Source organism: Amblyraja radiata, chromosome 26 (assembly GCF_010909765.2).
Source record: "Amblyraja radiata isolate CabotCenter1 chromosome 26, sAmbRad1.1.pri, whole genome shotgun sequence".
Lineage (NCBI taxonomy): Eukaryota > Metazoa > Chordata > Chondrichthyes > Rajiformes > Rajidae > Amblyraja > Amblyraja radiata.
This window is the reverse complement of record NC_045981.1, coordinates 17,922,487-17,943,712: the sequence shown is the minus strand read 5'-3', so window position 1 is coordinate 17,943,712 and position 21,226 is coordinate 17,922,487. Positions and strand designations below refer to the sequence as shown.

General features: G+C 43.8%; 1 protein-coding gene and 1 long non-coding RNA gene across 3 annotated transcripts in view; both read left to right on the top strand.

Annotated features, from left to right (window-relative positions):
- Positions 1-1,426: 1,426 nt before the first annotated feature.
- Positions 1,427-1,938, top strand: LOC116987770. Its single transcript, XR_004415780.1, has 3 exons — positions 1,427-1,537; positions 1,776-1,779; positions 1,902-1,938. It is a non-coding gene; the product is annotated as an uncharacterized LOC116987770 (long non-coding RNA).
- Positions 1,939-4,321: 2,383 nt separating this feature from the next.
- Positions 4,322-21,226, top strand: part of fam20a (FAM20A golgi associated secretory pathway pseudokinase) — a 45,366-nt gene continuing 28,461 nt past the window's right edge. For both annotated transcript variants that reach the window (XM_033044361.1, XM_033044360.1), the window contains exon 1: positions 4,322-4,792. In XM_033044361.1, the coding sequence (XP_032900252.1) occupies positions 4,422-4,792 (371 nt within the window). In that variant the 5' untranslated portion in view covers positions 4,322-4,421. The remainder of the gene's footprint in view (positions 4,793-21,226) is intronic.

Here is a 21,226-nt window from a genome sequence, read left to right as displayed (position 1 = left end):
GCCAAATTGGGAGAATTCAATGTTAATGCCATAAGGACGCAAGGTCCCCAGACGGAATATGAGGTGCTGTTCCTCCAATTTCCGCTGTTGCTCACTCTGGCAATGGAGGAGACCCAGGACAGAGAGGTCGGATTGGGAATGGGAGGGGGAGTTGAAGTGCTGAGCAGCGAAGCCTACATTCATGCCTATAAACCATCTTCGCCTGCATCAACCCGCTGGAGTACTACAGCACTTTGCGTCTTTTTTTGTAAACCATCATCTACAATTCCTCGTTTCTACAGATACCATAAAGATCTATGGAGCTGAAGAAAATTACAGAGATAAGGAGAGCTTAGAAAATTTAGTAATTTGAAAACGTGTTTTTTTTAATACACACACGGATATTATAACTTAAAAATATTATAGTAGCTCTCAAACTTCAACTTCGCAGGAAAGAAGCTAGCAACTCCGAATACCATTTCACACAGGAAAGAGAAAGCCAAAGCATTATGTAAAAATATGGGTAGACAAAAAATGCTGGAGAAACTCAGCAGGTGAGGCAGCATCTATAGAGAGAAGGAATAGGCAACGTTTCGGGTCGAGACCTTCTTCAGACTGTAAAAATGTGCGTGCCTTATTAAAAATGTAAATTTAAACACAGTACCTGAACTCCCAGCTCCTCCATGACCAGGAATCATCCTCGTGGGTTTTATGGTTGGGATTTGGTGCAATATTCACTGTAACCTCCAATCTCTCCTACCGTAGACTCTCGGGGGATTGAGCGAAGCCTACATTCATGCAGGACTCTGTCAGCAGCTAAGTTCAGTGGTGAATAAGCTCGTGTATAGATGCACTTCCAGTTCCTCTAATAAGAATATTAACGTCCTCCCATGTTCTATAAAGCGAGTCACTCATTTGATTACAGTGTTCTGAGTCAAAAAACGTATGTTGATATTCACACTCGGAGCTCCTAGTCATTAAATTTTGATTGGAAGCTTCTTTCCAGGCTGTTTAATCATGTTTTTTCCTTAGGTTGAAAATCTAAGTACAGTATTGGTTGATCATCTCAGAGTGACCCTGTTCATTTTCCTTCATTGTCCTTTTAATAGGTTCACTTGCATCTATATGTTACAGCATGCATGCACGACACACTCTTTCTGCACTATTTCTAGTACCATGTGTCAAATTATAATCGTCTAGGTTATTTTTATCACTTCAGGATGAAAAGGGGTAACATTTGCAGATTATTTTCACAGAAGGTTAGTTGATTATTAATTTGAAGGAAACCATGAGGAAAATAATAATGGTAAAGGCTGCACTGTGCTTTTGTACTGAAAAGTGGGACAGATTGCACACAAAGTGGCATTAAACATCGTAGAATTTCATCCAGATTTAGCTTTAAACTTTAAATGGTTGAATATTTTTGCTCTATTCTACATTGATGAGTAGGTTAACCTATGATGAGCGCTTGTCGGCACTGGAGTTGCACTTGCTGGAGTTTCGAAGACTGAGGGGGGACCTCTTTGAAACATACAGAATAGTGAAAGGCTTGGATAGAGTAATAATGGATGGGATTTATATAGCGCCTTTCTAGAATACTCAAGGCGCTTTACATCACATTATTCATACATTCCTCAGTCACACTCGGTGGTGGTGAGCTACTTCTGTAGCCACAGCTGCCCTGGGGCAGACTGATGGAAGCGTGGCTGCTAAGCTGCGCCTGTTTCGGATCGGCATCCTTAACGGTGCCCTCCGACCACCACCAATCACTCAGACACATTCACACACAGGCAAAGGTGGGTGAAGTGTCTTGCCCAAGGACACAACGACAGTATGCATTCCAAGCGGGATTCGAACCGGCTACCTTCCGGTCGCCAGCCGAACACTTAGCCCATTGTGCCATCTGTCGTCCCTATGAGTAGATGTGGAGAAGATGTTTCCACTAGTGGGAGAGTCTAGGACTAGAGGTCTTTGCCACAGAATTAAAGGATGTTTTTTTCAGGAAGGAAATTAGGAAACTTCTTTAGTCAGAGAGTGGTGAATCTGTGGAATTATTTGCCACAGAAGGCTGTGGAGGCCAAGTCAGTGGATATTTTTTAAGGCAGAGATAGATAGAATCTTGATTAGTAGAAGTGTCAGAGGTTATGTGGAGAAGGCAGGAGAATGTTAGGAGGGAAAGATAGATCAGCCACTCCTATCACTTATGACCTTGATAGGGTAGACAATCAGAACCTCTGTCCCAAGTTTCAAAGACTAGAGGGTATAGCTTTAAGGTGAGATAGGGATAGTTTGAAGATGAGTGGGACAAGTGTCTTACAAAGAGGTGGTGGGTGCCTGGCAAGCGCTGCCAGGGGTGCCAGGGGTAGTGGTGGAGGCAGATATGATAGTGGCATTTAAGAGGCTATTAGAGAGGTACGTATATGCAATGGAGGGGCACGCATCATATGCAGTAGTTTAACTTGGCATCATGCTCAGCACAGACAGTGTGGGCTGAAGGGCCTGTTCCTGCCCTATGTACTATAATCCCCAGTGGAATTGGCCAGAGGTTGCCAAAAACTTATAACATCAGCTTAATGATGATTTCTAAAGAGATTTGGTCAAATACGGGAGGGTGGGACTAGCGCAGATAGCCATCTTGTTCAGCAAGGGCCAGTTGAGCCAAATGGCCTGTTTACATGTTTTGTAACTCCGCAATTGACTTTGTATAACTGTTTAATTTAAATAGTTGGTTATTAATATTTCCCCCAAAATTGGCTCTCTTAGATGTAATATCCAAAATAATATTTGCTTAACCTCTGTCAAAAGTAACCTAAGAAACAAGATTTATTTATTCTTCTCTCCTTTTTTTCCAAAGCCTATTATTCATATTTAAAATCTACTTTGATTGTTAAATGAGATACAGCATGGTAATTTTTCATGTGCTTATTTCCTGTCAGACATTTGCTAGTTCATGTTCATAAATGACAGGAGCAGAATTAGGCCATTCGGCCCATCAAGTCTACTCCACCACTCAATCATGGCTGATCCATCTCTCCCTCCTAAACCCATTCTCCTGCCTTCTCCCCATAAGCCTGAGTCCAACATTTATTCCATGGTAGACAAAAGTGCTGGAGAAACTCAGCGGGTGAGGCAGCATCTATGGAATGAAGGGAATAGGCAACGTTTCAGGCCAAAACCCTTCCCATCTGCTCTGACTTTTACTGTAATAAACTCATAGAGTCATATAACATGGAAACAGGACCTTCAGCCCAACCCATCCATGCCCGACCAAATAACTTGTCCCATTGCCTGCATCTCTCTTAACCTTTCCTATCCATATACCTGTCCAAATGTCCCTTAAAAGTTGTTATTGTACCTACCTCAACTACCTCCTCTGGCAGCTTGTTGCATGTAACCACCACCTGTGTGAATAAGTTGTCACTCAGGTTCTAATTAAATCCTTCAAGAATCAAGTGTGTTTTATTGTCATATGTCCCGAAACAGAACAATTACATTCTCAACACAACAGATATGTAAACATAGCACTCTGTAAAATCCATAATAAACAAAAACTTCAGCAAGTATATAAAGAACACACAAATATCAGTGCAAAGATAATGTCCCCAAGTCTGTACAGTTCAGAGTCAAGTTGGAGGTTGTAATGTTTAATAGCCTGATGGTTGTAGGGAAGAAGCTGCTCCTGAACCTGGACTATAGATTTCAGGCTCCTATATCTTCTTCCCGATGGCAGGAGCGAAACAAGAGCATGGCCAGGGTGGTGTGGGTCTCTGGTGATGCTGGCTGCCCTTTTGAAGCAGCGACTCTTGGAGATCCCTTCGGTGGTGGGGAGGTCAGAACCCGTGATGGACTGGGCAGTGTTCCCACCTTTTGTGGTCAGTGCTCTCACTTGATTCGTACGGGAGTCAGGGGTTATGGGGAGAAGGTGAGAGAATGGGGTAAAGAGGGAAAGATTGAATGGCGGAGTAGACTTGATGGGCCGAATGGCCTAATTCAGCTCCTATCACTTATGAACATGAACTTTTTGCAATCTTCTTCGTTCCTGGGCGTTGGAGTTACCGAACCAGGCCATGATGCAACCAGTCAATATGCTCTCTAATATACACCTGCCCATCAAGTCTACTCCACAATTCAATCATGTTTGGTATATAATTCCCTCTCCACCCCATCCTCACCACTCTCCTACTCCCCATAACCCCTGACACACTTATTAATCAGCCCTACCCTTCTTCCTTTACACTAAACCTCAGAATGAGGGCGGCTGCATGCATTCACGCGTGGAAGGGGATGTGGGCGTGTAAGGTTTTCACAAGGGCAGCGATGCTGTGGTGTCACTTTAAGAAGATTGTGCGGCTCAGCTAGTGGAGCGTGGGTCCTGTTGTGACAGACTCTCTCTCTCTCTCCCTCTCTCGCAAGCACAGCACTCACCGGCTGAGACACAAACCATGTGGAGCAGAAGGAACAGATTGCTGGCTGTCCTGCTCCTTTCGACGGCCTTCACGGTCGACCTGCTCTTCAACATCTTGCCCAAGTTGCAGCAGCAGCAGCAGCAGCGGCGGAGGTTCGCTCCGGGCCAGTGTCCGTGCGATCAGTTGCGGGCTCGAAGCGGAGCCCGGCCGCCAGGCTCGGCCGCGGGCAACGATAGCAGCGCAGCCCGGGCACACTGGCAGCTCAGCTCAACTCTCTCCAAACTCCGACAACTCTTCTCGCACCCCTTCTACCGGGTGCAGTCGCTGACTCGAGGGCTCGGAGACCTCCTGTTGGACAAAGACACCGCCGTCAAATACTACGATCACAAGGCTAAACGGGCGAACAGGTAAAGTCAGCACAAAGTGCTTGGAGCGACTCAGCGGGTCGGGCAGCGTCTGGGGAGGGGAAGAAGGGTGTAGACCCTGAAGGTCACCTATTTCCCTTTCTCCAGAGATGTTCCCTGACCCGCGGTGTTACTATATATTTGAGTGTCGTTCTTCGCTGTAAATCAGCATCTGCAGTTCCTTCCCACACAAATGGGAAACGGGTAAGCGAATGCAACACTCTAGTCTAGTCTAGTGCCAGTCAGTGTAGTTTGGGCGAAACCGTACATGGAAAGAAATTCAGCGGCCACAGTTCATGATGCATGGTTTGATTCAGGCGCTGTTCTTCCATTGAGAATGTAAACTGTCACTATTTAAGTATTTCGTTTTAACATTAAGTGCACACTGGGTCGTTTAATGGAGAAACAAGGAACTGCAGATGTTGGTTTACAATAAAGAACACAGAGTGCTGGAGTAACTCATCGGGTCAGGCACTTATCGCTTGCCAGGGTTGTCCCGTCCCCCATCCACCTTTTTTCCTGTCTGAAGGGTCTCAAACCGAAACGTGACCTGTCCATGTCCCCCAGAGATGCTGCCCGACCCTCTGAGTTACTTCAGCATTTTGTGTCTGGTTGTAAATTGCCATTCAGGGAAATATCCCAGTTCCCATGTGGTAGACGAAAATGCTGGAGAAACTCAGCGGGTGCGGCAGCATCTATGGAGCGAAGGAAATAGGCAACCAGTCAGCGGAAAGACAATACAAGATTACAATCGAGTCATCTTATAGAAACTTACAAAATTCTTAAGGGGTTGGACAGGCTAGATGCAGGAAGATTATTCCCAATGTTGGGGAAGTCCAGAACAAGGGGTCACAGTTTAAGGATAAGAGGGAAGTCTTATAGGACCGAGATGAGAAAATCGTTTTTTACACAGAGTGGTGAATCTATGGAATTCTCTGCCACAGAAGGTAGTTGAGGCCAGTTCATTGGCTATATTTAAGAGGGAGTTAGATGTGGCCCTTGTGGCTAAAGGGATCAGTGGGGTATGGAGAGAAGGCAGGTATGGGATACTGAGTTGGATGATCAGCCATGATCATATTGAATGGCGGTGCAGGCTCGAAGGGCCGAATGGCCTACTCCTGCACCTATTTTCTATGTTTCTATGTCTATGTTTCTATCCACGGCGTAGATACATGATAAAGGGAATAAAGTGAATAACGTTTAGTACAAGGTTCAATAAAGTCTGATCAAAGATAGTCCAAGGATCTCCAATTAGCTAGATAGTAGCTCAGGACTCCTCTCTACTTGTTGGTAGGACGGTTCAGTTCGGAAGAAACTGTCCCTGAATCTGGAGGTGTGTATTTTCACACTTCTGTACCTCTTGCCTGATGGGAGAGGGGAGAAGAGGGAGTGGCAGGGGTGCGACTGGTCCTTGATGATGCTGCTGGCCTTGCAGAGGCAGCGTGAGGTGTAAATGGAGTCAACGAAAGGTTGGTTTGTGTGATGGTCTGGGTTGTCCGACAATTCTCTGCAATTTCTTGCGGTCTTGGATGGAGCTGTTCCCAAGCCATACTGTGATGCATCCCGATAAAATACTCTCTGCGGCGCATCTGTAGAAGTTGGTGAGAGTTGTTGGGGACATGCCGAACTTCCTCAGCCTCCTAAGGAAGTAGAGTCGATGGTGTGCTTTCTTGGCCATTGCTTCCATGTGGGTGGTCCAGATCAAGTTGCCAGTGATATTTACTCCTAGGAATTTGAAACTTTCAACCCTCTCTACTTGGGCACCTTCAATGCAAACCAGGGCATATGTACTGCTTCACTTCTTGATGTCGGTCACTATCTCCTTGTCTAGCTGGCATTAAGAGTTGTTGGCTCGACATCAACTCATTGTGTTGAGCCGGTGAAGGGAGTCATTTTGACTTTGTGGATGTTGGTCTCACAATGAGCTGAAAGGGTGGCGCAGCAGGTAGAGCCTCTGCCTCACAGACCCAATGGAGCTTGTCTCCAATGAGTGAATGAATGGATTTATGGGATAGAATAGGCTCCAGCGGTTAGGTGGAGTGGGAATACAATTAGGGCCAGAGGAGTGTTGGCGTGATTGTTCTGTGAACTATCATTCCTGATGATCGTGCAAACTCCACATAGATGGCGCCCAATGTCAGGATCAAAAACAGGTCTCCATTGCTGTGAGCAAGCAGCACTACCAGTGGCACCACTGTGCCTTCAAGATTTCCCCCAGATATTATAGAATGGATGGACACTCAGAAAATCCAGCCATTGTAGAGGGATATGGGCCAAATGTGGGCAGGTGGGATGAGTGTAGATGGGGCACCTTGGTCAGCATGGACAAGCTGAGCCAAAGAGCCTGACCTATGACTCTATGACTCTATGCCAATGGCTCTGGTCATGTCATGTTCAAATAGTGCCTGCACATTGCACTTTTAGAACTTGCTAAGCCAGTTCCAAGTACAATTATTCTGCAAGTTAGAGGTATTTTGTTATGGGCTAATTTCACTGGAAAATACTGTTTAATTAAGCAGAGTTGACCTCTTAATTTCCCAAAGCTAACTTGCAAATTTATATAAAAATCTATGAACAAAAGGTCTCTGCCATAGTGTGGTACAGAATGTATCCTTTGCAAGACACGCCATGATGCTTCACTGCACTTACACAGAACATAGAACAGTACAGCTCAGGAACAGGCTCTTCGGCCAACAATGTCTGTGCTACCATGAGTTGATGAAATTCACCCTATCTTCCCACATCATCCTAGTTTATATCCGTCCAGCATCTGCCTGTACATGTGCCCATAAGTGCCTCTTAAATATTGTCATTATAACTGGAGTTTAGAAGAATTATCTAATTGAAAGCTACCAAATAACGTAAGGTCCACTACAATGGATGTGGAGAGAATGTTTCCAGTGATGGGAGAGTCTAGAACCAAAGAGCACACCCTCAGAATAAAATAATGTATATTTAGAATGGGGATGTGGATGAGCTTTGTCAGCCAGAGCATGGTGAATCTGTGGAATTCACTGCAACAGGCGGCTGTGGAAGTCATGTCACTGGGTATTTTTAAAGCAGATATTGATAATTTCTTGATTAGTAAGGGCATCAAAGGTTGCGGAGTGAAGGCAAGAGAAAGGGGATGAGAGGGAGAAATAGATCAGCCATGATTGAATGGCGGAGTAGACTCGATGGGCTGCATGGCCTATTTCTGCTTCTATGTTTTACGGTCTTATGTAAAAGATTATAAAGTATCGATAGCATTATATGAATTATATTACAATCATAATGGTCCAAGGGAGGTCTGGGTTCCAGCCCCGTGAGCTGCAATGATGGGAGAGACTTTAACGTATACAATTCAACAAAGACTCAGTATGTCCATCTTGGAGTGTGCTAGCCTTGGGATGTGTTCATGGATAATGGCACAGGGGTAGAGTTGCTGCCTTACAGCGCCAGAATCCAGGTTCGATCCTGACTACGGGTGCTGTCTGTGGAGTGTGGGAGGAAACTCCCCCCCCCACATCAGTCTGAAGGGTCTCGACCCGAAACGTCACCTATTCCTTCGCTCCATTGATGCTGCCTCACCCGCTGAGTTTCTCCAGCATTTTGGTCAGTCCCCCCAACCCACATCAGTCTGAAGAAGGGTCTCGACCCAAAACGTCACCTAATCCTTCGCTCCATAGATGCTGCCTCACCCGCTGAGTTTATCCAGCATTTTTGTCTACCTGTAATGTACAGGGTTATTGCTGGTCAGCGCTGACACAGAGGGCCGAAGGGCCAGTTTCCACGCTGTATCTCTGAAGTCTAAAGTTTACAGTTTATAAACTGGGAAAGACCTATATACTCTTCAGTCAGCTCCATGAGTTAGCTACATCTTTGGCATGCCCAACACCAGACTGCCGAAATGGAAACCCTCCTCTCCACTCAGCAATTACCAGACAGACAAAAAACGATAAGATTTAAAGGTGCGCTCAATGCTTTCCTAAACAGAAGTAACATCCTAATGTCTCCGGGGATAACTAATTAGAGTGGAGTATGGACATTTGGGACAGAGTTTAAGAACATTGCGTCCAGGCCCTGTATGTAAACGAATCCCTGCAAAAAAGGGTACTCTACTGGACCCATGACCCATTCTCCTGTCTCCCTTTGCCTCATCTATGGAAGAGTCTGAGTTCCCAACCACATCAGTGGACTGCTGAAGATAAAGTGTTATAGGATGAAGCAGTACAAATTATTGCAACAAGACTAGACCCAACATTAGGGTGAGATACAACCTCAGTCCAAGGTGACACCTGATGTCTGCATACATACATATCTTGAATCAGTCACACGCAAAGATAGTCTTGGGTCAAGTTCTACATTGAGGACATAATCTCCACTTTTTATCCAGAGACATATATATTGCATCCCTGTAGATTGGTTTGTTTTCAATCTTTAGATAAAGGGGAAGATGTATCAGGTAACAAACTGGTACAGGAGTTGAGTCAGCATACGGTTTCCAAACTTAAAGAGCCTGCCATATTCAATGTGGTGATTTCAAAAGATTGAATAGTCATTACTGTCACGTTTAACTCTGTTTGGGTCTGAGTGAATGGACTAAATCTCCCTACTGCAGGTCAAAGCATGCAGGTACTAGAGTATCAAATCCACGCCTGTGGTCTCAACTTTCACGTGCATGCATACTATGTTGGAATAATAGTAAATGACATGTTAATATCATCCTTGGTAAGGAAATTTGTGGTAAGGAAAGTGTAATTTGTGATATATTAAGAAAATATTGAGCAGGTTATTTCAAGAGTAGAAATTATACAATGAAAGTAGACATCTTTAGCATTTCCTACCACACAATCTCCTGTTGGTGTCAACATTCATCTAATTTGGAAGATTTGACATTGATAATTGGGAATTAATCATCTGTGCAAAAAAAACGCATTCGCTTTTTTGTCATTACTAAGAGAATAATTTAACTGGATGTCTTACAGATATGGGCTGCAGTGAAATTAAGAGCCACATTACATCCATGCAAAATCAAATTTTATTTGTATCATTTTTAAATCATATTCAGGAAAAATAAACAACCCCCCTCCCCACCCTTTCATTAAAAAAATGTAATTTATTTATCGATTGCCAATCTGTGTAACATTTCAACAAGTGAACATTTTTCTATTCTCAGATTCATGATACAATATGAGAGCTAATTTGGTCTTCTTTGCTTTATTCAACCCAACAGTAGATTTTATTTTCTCCAGATTCTCCAGTCATCAAACATTTTAACTCCCCTCCCATATTGACCTTTCTGTCCTGGGCCTTCCTCCACTGTCAGAGTGAGGCCACACGCAAATTGGAGGAACAACACCTCATATTTTGCTTGGGCAGCTCAGAACTGCGGTGTAAATATTAATTTCTCTAATTTCAAGTGCCCATTGCATTCCTTCTCTTTACATCCCTTTCCCACCTTAGTCATCCTGCTAGTTTTACTGTTCACATCCCTTCGTTATCACCTCTTCCTCCACAGCCGACAATGGACTATTGTGGGCTCTTTAGCCATTGGTGCCGGCTCTGGTTCGCTCTTTACCTTTTCATACCTCCAGTTTTCCTCTCCCCTGACTCTCAGTCTGAAGAAAGGTGTCGACCCGAAACGTCACCTATTCCTTTTCTCCAGAGATGCTGCCTGACCCGTATAGTTACTCCAGCATTTTGTGTCTATCTCCATTGAGAAGTCATTGTTTATGACTGGCAGCTGTAAATACCGACTTGAAATATCACTGAGGTCATGAACAGTGTATTTTAAAGTTGAGGGCATTATCACATATATATTTTGTGAGCAATTATAGTTGAAAACAAACTCTAGCCAAAATTCATTTTATTATACCCTTGAGTTGAAGTATTTTTATGACAGGGAACATTTTTACCTTTTCTGCACAAAGCCTATATTTTGTGACGTCAATCATAGCCTTTATTCTTGGTGTCTAATTTAAATCAGAGGAAGCATTTGATCACTTGTGCCCTTCAATTGACTTTTACAGAGGCTTTTCACATCAGCGATATCCTTTCAAACAATAACAATGGATATTTATCAGAAGAAATCATGAGAGGTTCAAATGACCTCATAAATTATCAGACTGAAGTTTAAGAGGAAGCCAATATTTATATAGCACCTTTCCTAGCCTCAGGAGATCTCCGATCAATTCAAAGCCGATTTTTGAACAGCAGTCGCTATTGTAATGTAAGAAGATTTGCAGGCAATTTTCTCACTATTGACAGCCACTACTAAACCCAAAACAAGATGACTGACACCTGAGACAGATCTTCTGGTTATAGATTAATCAGTGACCAGGAATTTCTTGCTTTACTTTGACCATCGTCAGCTGTCTGAAGCCTGAAATGGCATTTACTTTTAAATTAATTTTGTCTTGTTTCGTAAACCAAAGAGGACAGCCAATACAATTGCTTCCTTCGACAGATCTCCCCCATCTCTTCCCCTCTTCACACCAACAAGTGCATGGATCTCATGGTTTTCTTTGTTGCTAAGACTGAAGACATCATGAAGACATCTGGCAAATTCACCTTCTGAACCACCCATCAGATGAAACATCCACCTTGCAACCTTACCTCCGAATTCCCTATCTATCTCTCCTCATTCCCTCCTAAACATCATTATGTCCATGAAAAACACATCCCCAAGATGTTTGTCGCCATAAACTGATGACGACCCAACTTTCCATCCTGATCCCCGCATTTGCTGACGTTATCTCCTTTCACATCTTGTTCCTGAATCTTCACATCTTTAGATTTGCTTTAGAGATACAGTGTGAAAAAAGGCTCTTCGTGTCCATGCCGACCAGCGATCACCCCATACACTTGCACTATCCCATGCACTAGAGACAATTTACAATTGGCAGAAGCCAATTAACCTACAAACCTGCACGTCTTTGGAGTGTGGGAGGAAACCGGAGCGCCTGGGGGAATCCCACATGGTCACCAGGATAACGTAATCCATACAGACAGCACCCATAGTCAGGATCGACCCTGGGTCTCTGGCGCTGCAAGGCAGCAACTCTACCACTGCGCCACTGTGCCACTCCAGTTATCCCAGCATTTTATGTCTATCTTTGATAGAAACCAGCCGCTGCAGTTCCTTTTTATTACATAATATTTAAACCCTACTGACTGTAAATCACACAACTAATCAATTTTCTGTTGTTGAAGGTGTGTGCCAGTTTAGTTTGAATTGTACAATGTACCCGTAGTCAGGATTGAACCTGAATCTCTGGCACTGTAGGGCAGCAATTCTACCGCTGCACCACTGTGCCGCCATCCTGATATCTCCTCAAGTATCTGAGATTGATACTGTGTATCTCTCCTCAAAAACCCAGTCTTCAAGCAAAATATTTTCTTATAATGAGAAATAGCGAGGGATCTCTATTGTTAATGGCTCCACACTGACTGTACACTGATTCTGTTCGAAAATACACATTGTACCTCCTGACAGCACACATGTTGAGGTCTGAAAATAAACATAATGAAAGCTGCAGATTGCAGTTTTGAGTGCAATTAAGGAGCAAGGCTCTGGGAACTACAAGATGAAAAACAGTGGCAACAGTCAACTGAGTAAAGTTACACACCACATGAATGATGCAGATGCTGATTTTGACTTTAAATTAAATCAACACATGTCTCTGGCAATTGTGCACTACAGGCGTGTGAAGGATGACTCAGTCATGATGAACTTGGGTGCCAATAAGGTAGAATAGGCATTTGGAAAAGTTAAGCCAAAGTCTGAGCTGACATTTTTTTCTGATAGCCATGCGCTATGAAGGGAGATCAACGAAATCCTATGGTGCACAGGAAGAAGAGTTCAGATCTTTACAAAAGTGGGGAAATAAACTAAAAGTTTTGCTTTGCTTATTGATATGTGTACTGAGGTACAGTGAAAAGCTTTTGTTGTGGAAAGGCTTTACATGATTACAATCGAGCCATCCACAGTATACAGATACATGATAAAGGGAATAACGTTGTGCAAGATAAAGTCTGGTAAAGTACGATTAAACATAGTCTGAGGGTTTTCAATGAGGTAGATAGTTGCTCTAATTGTTGATAGGACAGTTCAGTTGCCTGATAACAGCTGGGAAGAAACTGTCCCTGAATCTGGAGGTGTGCAAAGTCCCAGTGCAATTGAAGGGGAAGCTGGAGAGGGAACACTGGAGGTAGTAGAAACCCAGGCAGGAGGTCTGGATGAGATGGGTGACAGCCTTACTTCCCTAACCTATTGTGTGAGAGAGAAACCCAATGAATGGCTAGAGATAGAACATAGAACAGTACTGCACAAGAACGCCCTTCGGCACACAATGTCTGTGCCGAACATGATGCAGAGACCAACTCTTATCCGCCTACGCTTAATCCATATCCCTCCATTCCCTGCATACATACACATGTACCTGCTCAAAAGCCGCTTGAATGCCACCGTTGTATTCAGAAGATACTTGAATCTTGTGATTAGGAGGGACTATTACCCAACACCAACTCTGAAAGAAACATATTTGTTTACTTATTGCAATGCAGAAGAACGCCATTCGGCCCAGTGAGTCAATGCCAGCTCTAGCAGAACAATCTCATGGGTGCATTGTTGCATTAATTTTCACTTGTATCCAACAGCGTATTCCTTCACATATGCCCACCATTGCCACTCACCTACTCTGAGGGGTAATTTACAGAATTTACCATCTCACCTTTGGGATATCAAGTGTCAAGAGTGTTTTATTGTCATGTGTCCCAGATAGAACAAGGAAACTGGAGCAACAAAAACTCAAGTTTCAATGAGACCCCCCCCTCCCCCCATCCTTCTCAACTCCAATGAGTACAGGCCCAGAGACATCAAGCTCTGCTCATACATTAACCCAACCACCTCAAGAATCATTCTCATAAACCTCCTCTGAACCCAATGACATGAGATGATAGAAAACAGCAGACAAGCTGGGCTCCAGCCAAATAATAATAATCGCATCACAAAAGTGAAGCTCAACCCCAAACGTTGTCTGTCCTTTTCCATCTACAGTTGTCCGACCCACTGAGTTCCTCCAGCACTTTGTTTTTTACTCAAGATTCCAGCATCTGCATTCTCTTGTGTTAGCAAAAATAAATTATTTGGTTAATGTTTCTGGGATCCCGAGGTGCACATTTCCCAACTCTTAAACAATGATTCTTCAGTGAGTATTTTATTGTCTTAAATGTGCTGTAGAATATCTTGAACTTGCAAATGAATATATTTAATTCCACATGTTGGGGGAATTCCTTCTTATTTTATAATGATAACAGAAGATTCCAGTTTTTCTCTCAAGAAACAAATGTTGCCAATTATTGTTGGATGAATGAAAAATCATTCATCTAAATGTTAGTCTAAACAGGAACTTGCATGTTGACAACCTTCCAGTTAGGAATCAATTAAAATTCTTAAAACTCTTTGGAATCCTTCCTGTAACTAACTGTGACAAATCGTGAAGTCTGTACAGGGGTGATATATAACATACCAAAGCATTGTTGTTTGGCTCATGCTGAGTGTGGTCATTTTCAGACACAAGGAACTGCAGATGCTGGTTTACAAAAAACAAACAAACAAAGTGCTGGAGTAATTCAGCAGGTTTCTGGAGGACACCTCAGGAAGGGTCTTAACACGAAACGTCACCTATTCACGTTCTTCGAGATGCTCCCCGACTCACTGTGTTACTCCAGCACTTTGTGTTTGCTTTTGTGGTAATCTTGTTGCACATTCACTCTCATATTGATGGGCCAAATGGCCTAATTCTACTCCTATTCCTTATGACCTTATATTCCATTTCACAGTAGCTCAGAGACTCGGCAATAATGAAAATCAAATATCTGCAGTTGTTGGGAAACTGAAATACAAACAGAAATGGCTGGAAACACTCAGCAGGTCAGGCAGTTGATGAGTTAAAGATCTTCCACCAGAACTGTGAACACTGTTTCCCTTTCCACAGATTCTGCCTGACCCGCTGAGTGTTTCCAGCATTTTCTGTCCGCATCTCTACAATAACCATAAGGTCATAAGTGATGGGAGTACAATTTGGCCATTCGGCCCATCAAGTCTACTCTGCCATTCAATCATGGCTGACCTATCTCTCCCTCCTAACCCCATTCTCCTGCCTTCTCCCCGTAACCTCTGATATCAATACTAATCAAGAATCTATCACTGCCTTAAAAATGTCCACTGACTTGGCCTCCACAGCCTTCTGTGGCAAAGAATTCCACAGACTCACCACCCTTTGACTCAAGAAATTTCTCCTCATCTCCTTCCTAAAAGAGCGTCCTTCAATTCTGTGGCTATGACCTCTAGTCCTAGACTCTCTCACTGGGGTCATAGAGTCAGAGAGTGATACAGTATGGAAACAGGCCCATCGGCCCAACTTGCCCACATCGGCCAACATGTCCCAGCTACACTAGTCCCACCTGCCAGCATTTCTTAAACGTTGGGATAGTCCCAGCCTCAACTACCTCCTCTGGCAGCTTGTTCCATACACCCACCACCCTTTGTGTGAAAGTGAACACTAGTGGAAACATCCTCTCCACATCCACTCTAGTCAAGCCTTTCACTATTCTGCATGTTTCAATGTGACCCCCCCCCCCCCCCTCCCCTCATTCTTCTAAACTCCTTTTTTCAGCAACATTCAATCAGTTTTCGAGGTATGTGCAGTGATTACAACTTCAGTCTAAAGAACTTCATTTAAATGAAATGGATTTAAATTATTGCACCTCCCCAGCACTAGATTTGATACCACAATATAATCTGAAGCATTTCTTACCTTGATAGGTACTTACAGAAAAGCTGTGTTTGTATGTACATAAATCTGCTATCAGCTTTCATTAATTATTTCTGAGATATAACATGAAGAATTTTAAGTACATTTATCAACTGGCTAATCCAACAATGTATAATAAATGATGTAAAAGAGAACAATGGATTTATTTTCTGGCCAAGGCAACATTTTAATACAAATTAACATTTTATTACAGCCAAGCCAACTTCAACGTACTGTAGAACTGTTATGGAAATCAGCACCCAGAATATATAAGAGGATGTGTTAGCACAATATGTTCCGGAACATCTCAGAAACCAATAGTGCTGAACAGGTGATGACGTGGCAAAAGACACAGGCAGAGATAAAATGAAAAGAATTGCTCTTGCAGGATAGTTAGAGATAATGTAGGTAATTCTGACGCTGTGTACCGTAAAACGGGATCAACAGCCTGTTTAAAATGTCTACAGACATCATCCATTTCTCTGCAACATCAGAGGTTGAGGGGTGACACGATAGAAATATATAAAACGATGAGCGGCATGGGCAGGAAGTTTAGTTTTATTTTAGTTTGTTGTCACATGTACCGAGATACAATGAAAAGCTTTTGTTGCATGCCAACTGGTCAGCGGACAGACAATACATTATTACAATGGAGCCATCCACAGCGTACAGATAGATGATAATCACAATCATAATCATACTTTATTAGCCAAGTATGTTTTGCAACATACGAGGAATTTGATTTGCCAAACAGTCATACCATTAAAAAGCAACAAAACACACAAAATACATTTTAACATGAACATCCACCACAGTGACTCCTCCATATTCCTCACTGTGATGGAAGGCGAAAAAAAAGTGAAATTTCTTCCCTTCTTTGTTCTCTTTGTCTTCTTTGTTGGAGGCCTCGAGCCATCCATTGATGGGGCGATCTTGGCTTCCGTATCCGATGGGGGATGGGCCCTCCGTGTCAGGGCGATCAAGCTCCCGCGTCGGGGGAATCTCAGCTGCCCCGCGCCAGGCGATCGGACCCCCGGTCAGGACTGGTCGAACCTTCAGCGTCGATTCGAGCTTCCCGACATCGGTCTCCACCTGAGACTGTGAGCTCCTCGATGGTTAAATCCGCAGGCCGCAGTTGGAGCGTCGACCCCAGGCAAGGGATCGGCTCCAATGGTAGGTCCACTCCTCCGCGGTGGGGCTCAAAGTCAGTCCCGACCAAAGCCTCCAGCTCCATGATGCTAGGCCGCTGAGCGACCGGAGATACGAACCGGAAGACAATCGCATTTCCGGCAGGGTTACAGATTGAAAAAAGGTTTCCCCCGACCTCCCTTCCCCAACTCCACATACAACAAACCAAAGAACATGAACACAAACTTTTAAAACACACTAAAATAACAACAAAAAAAGACGAAAAGACAGACAGACTGTTGGCGAGGCTGCCATCGTGCAAAGGGAATAATGTGAATAATGTTCAGTGCAAGATAAAGTCCAGTAAAGTCCGATCAAAGATAGTCTGAGTTAGAAGTTAGATACTAAACTAAAACTAAGGGTAAGACAGTCAGAGCCTTTTCCCTCGGGTGGACGTGCCCAACACAGCTTTATGGTGAGAGGGGGAAAGTTCAATGGAGATGTGTGAGGCAAGTATTGTACACAGAGAGTGGTGGGGTCCTGGAACGCATTGGTATGGGAGGAGATACAGGCAAATACGAGAAAGGCATTTAAGAGGCTTTTAGTTAGGCACATGGAAGTGCAAGGAATAGAGGGATATGGATCCTTGCAGGCAGATGAGATCAGTTTAACTTGGCATCTTGTTCAGCACACACACATTGTGGGCTGAAGGGCCCATTCCTGTGCTGTACTGTACTATGTACTATGTTCGATCCACTGGTTTGTCTGACTTCACAAAAGCAAAATTACCCCAAGTCTTTTTGATATGAAAATGGAGCCAATATTTCCATTCCAGAAAAGGGTTTTAAGGGGATAACGGAGAAAAACCGAAGGGCCTGAATTTCTTCACAATCATTATTATACATATCACGTTGCCAATGCACGGAGGCCAAGAGGAAGACCAAAGCTTTGCTTCAAGGGGATGATTAAAAATAGATATGACAACAGTTAACATTGGCACTGACAACTGGGAAGAGGCTGCTGAGGACTGGGGGAGGTGGAGAAAGGACCTCCAGGAGGATATGGAGGTTTAAGACCCCGGAGACCAGGCACCAAAGTCTCAAGTGATCGACGGCAACAGCAACACACGCCCCAATGCAACGGCCAGAGACAACTTCACCTGTGGAAGCTGTGGGAGATCCTGCCTGTCGAGGATATACCTAGTCAGCCGCAGCAGGAAATGTAACCATAGATGAAGCATTCCACTCTCTGAGGAGAGCACAGACACCAATGGACCATTGTGGGCTCCACCTTTCATGGGTCATCGGTGCCGGCTCGTGATTTGTTCTGTGCCTTTTCATACCTCCAGTTTCCCCTCTCCCGTGACTCTCAGTCTGAAGAAGGGTCTTGACCCGAAACGTCGCGTATTCCTTTTCTCCGGAGATGCTGCCTGACCTGCTGCTCAGTTACTCCAGCATTTTGTGTCTATCTTCAGGACAACGTCAAATCCGCGCCATCGTCTTTCGTGGATGGGCGGATACTGAGAACACCAAAAAAAAAAATGTTAAAGCAATTGAGGAAATGAGTGTTGAGGGAGTCATGGTGAGTTGTTTGTTCTTAGCTCACTAATTACACATTTCCATGGTCTCTAGGAATCTTTGATGCTTCTCCCAAGCTTAGTAAGGGCTCATTAACACAGGCACAAAACTCATCCATTGGCTTAATGTCTGTGGATGTTATGTGTGTACATCACCATTACACCTGGAGGAAGTTATGCCCATGTAAGTCGGGCAGCCCCCTGACTCAAACTATGAGCACTTGGAAAAGCCTCCGCACTATGATTGATGATTGTTGCTTACACAGGTGTATTATTGAAAAATATACATTCCTCACATTTTTTACACTCCCTCACGCCCCCCCCCCCCCCCAACCCCTCCTCCCACACACACACACACACACACACTCTACTGCACTTCATGTGAAGAAGGTATGGCTTGTTCCAATTGAAGATCTCCCAGAGGGCGTTAGAATGGCAAATCATTGTGGTGAGTAGGGTCGTGGTCAATATGGTAAAATAGTTGGCAACGAGTTCCAGAACAGCTTTCCTCCAGATGGCTAAGCTAGCTAACCTGAATGGTTAGGAAGAAACTGCAGATGCTGGTTTAAACCGAAGATAGACACAAAAAGCTGGAGTAACTCAGCGGGACAGGCAGCATCTCTGGAAAGAAGGAATGGAGAACGTTTCGGGTCGGGACCCTTTTAGTTTAGTTTAGTTTAGAGACACAGTGCGGAAACAGGCCCTTCGGCCTACCGGGACTGCTCCGGCCAGCAATCCCTGCACAGTAACACTGTCCTACACCCACTAGGGACAATTTTTACATTTACCAAGCCAATTAACCTACAAACACTTTGGAGTGTGGGAGGAAACCGAAGATCTCAGAGAAAACCCACGCAGGTCACGGGGAGAATGTACAAACTCCGTACAGACAGCACCCGTAGTCGGGATAGAACCCGGGTCCCCGCCGCTGCGTTCGCTGTAAGGCAGCAACTCTACCGCTGCGCCACCGTGACTTCAGACTTAGTCTGTAGAAGGGTTACGACCTGAAACATCACCTATTCCCCACTTTCAAGAGATGCTGCCTGTCCCACTGAGTTACTCCGGCTTTTTGTGTCTACACCTGAATGGTTTGCCGTCTCAGTCATCCAGGAATCTTTCACTGCTTCCAGTAAGATTAACAGCTCTTCCTGTGAAAATATTTGCAGCCTCTCTGTGAGAAGGTGCCCTTTACTGATCTGCCTTTGACATGATGTAAAGTTCATGTTAAGGTGGTGAAAATATGTTTGGAGTAATCGAGGGTTAGAAAGATACAGCATGGAACCAGGCCCTTTGGCCCATCAAATCCATGCCAACCATCTCACATTACACTATCTTACTTATACACCACTCCCTACACACAAGGGGCAGTTTACACAGGCAGGTTAGCCTACAAATCTGCACATCTTTGGGCTGTGGGAGGAAACCAGAGCACCCAGAGGAAACCCACACAGTCACAGACCTTTCAATGCAATTTTTTTGTTCTTGCATTATCTGATTTATCTTCAGAAACTTTACATTTAATTTAATTTAGTTTAGAGATACAGCAAGGAAACAGTCCCTTCGGCCCATCCAGTCCATGCTGACCAGTAATCCCCGTGCGCTAGCACTATCCTACATAATAGGGACAATCATGTACAATTTTTATCTAAGCTAATTAACATACAAACCTGTACGTCTTTGGAGTGTGGGAGGAAACCGGAGCAACTGAGGTTGCGTGAGACAGCAACCCACGCTGTCATGGGGAGAACATAGAACATGCAAACACCGTACAGACAGCACCCGTAGTCAGGATTGAACCCGGGTCCCGGCGTTGTAAGGCAGCAACTCCGCTGTTCCACCGTGCCACCCTGAACTTGATATGGTATGAATTTGAGATCAGCCTGGAAAGCCTGGAATTTAACAGGAATGTAACAATGAAGTTAACATAGAAACATAGAAAATAGGTGCAGGAGTAGACGATTCGGCCCTTCAAGCCAGCACCGCCATTCACTATGATCATGGCTGATCATCTAATATCAGTGCCCCGATCCTGCTTTTTCCCCATATCCCTTGATTCCTTTAGCCTTAAGGGCTAAATCTCTTGAAAACATCCAGTGAATTAGCCTCCACTGTCTTCTGTAGCAGAGAGTTCCACAGATTCACAACTCTATGGATGAAAATAGTTATTACTAAATAAGTGGCCCCATGAGCTTATAAAGGGTATTTTTCTGACAAAGCCAATATCAAAGTGTTAGAAAGGCGCTATATAAATCCCATCCATTATTATTATTATTATTATTATTCACAGTCAGATTCTACAATGGTTAAAATGATTAAAATCTTTTCCATTAAATATGCTTTGGGAAATATTTTTGTTTGAGCAAATATGATTATGAGATAATTCTTCAAATGCCTTGTAATATTTCATCTTCGCTCTGTTTATGGCGAAATATATTATATTTGCATAAAACCCAGAATCACAATCAGTGTTAAGATAGTGTTAAAAATGAGGCAGCACTAAAATCTAGCGTTTATAATTCAAAGCTGTTCACCATCCATTCTTGACCAAAACAATTAGACACACTAGTTATAATGAGAAGCACAAACGAAAAATGTGCTAAATGGTGCAGCTAGTAGAGCTGACGCCTCACAGTGACGGAGGTTCAATCCTGACCTCCGGTGCTGTCTGTGTGGAGTTTGCATGTTCTCCCTGTGACTGCGTTGGATTTTTCCAGGTACTTTGGTTTCTTTGCATGTCCAAAAAGTGTGGGGTTGATGGGTTATGGAAATTGTCCTTAATGTGTGGATGAGACAGGATGAGAGAATAACATGGATTAGATCGGATTTGAGTAAAGATGGGTGTTTGATGGTAGGGTGGACTCAGTGGTCTGAAAGGCCTGTGTCCATGCTGTTTATCTCTGTGACACTATCTGTATTAATGAATCAAAATGCAAA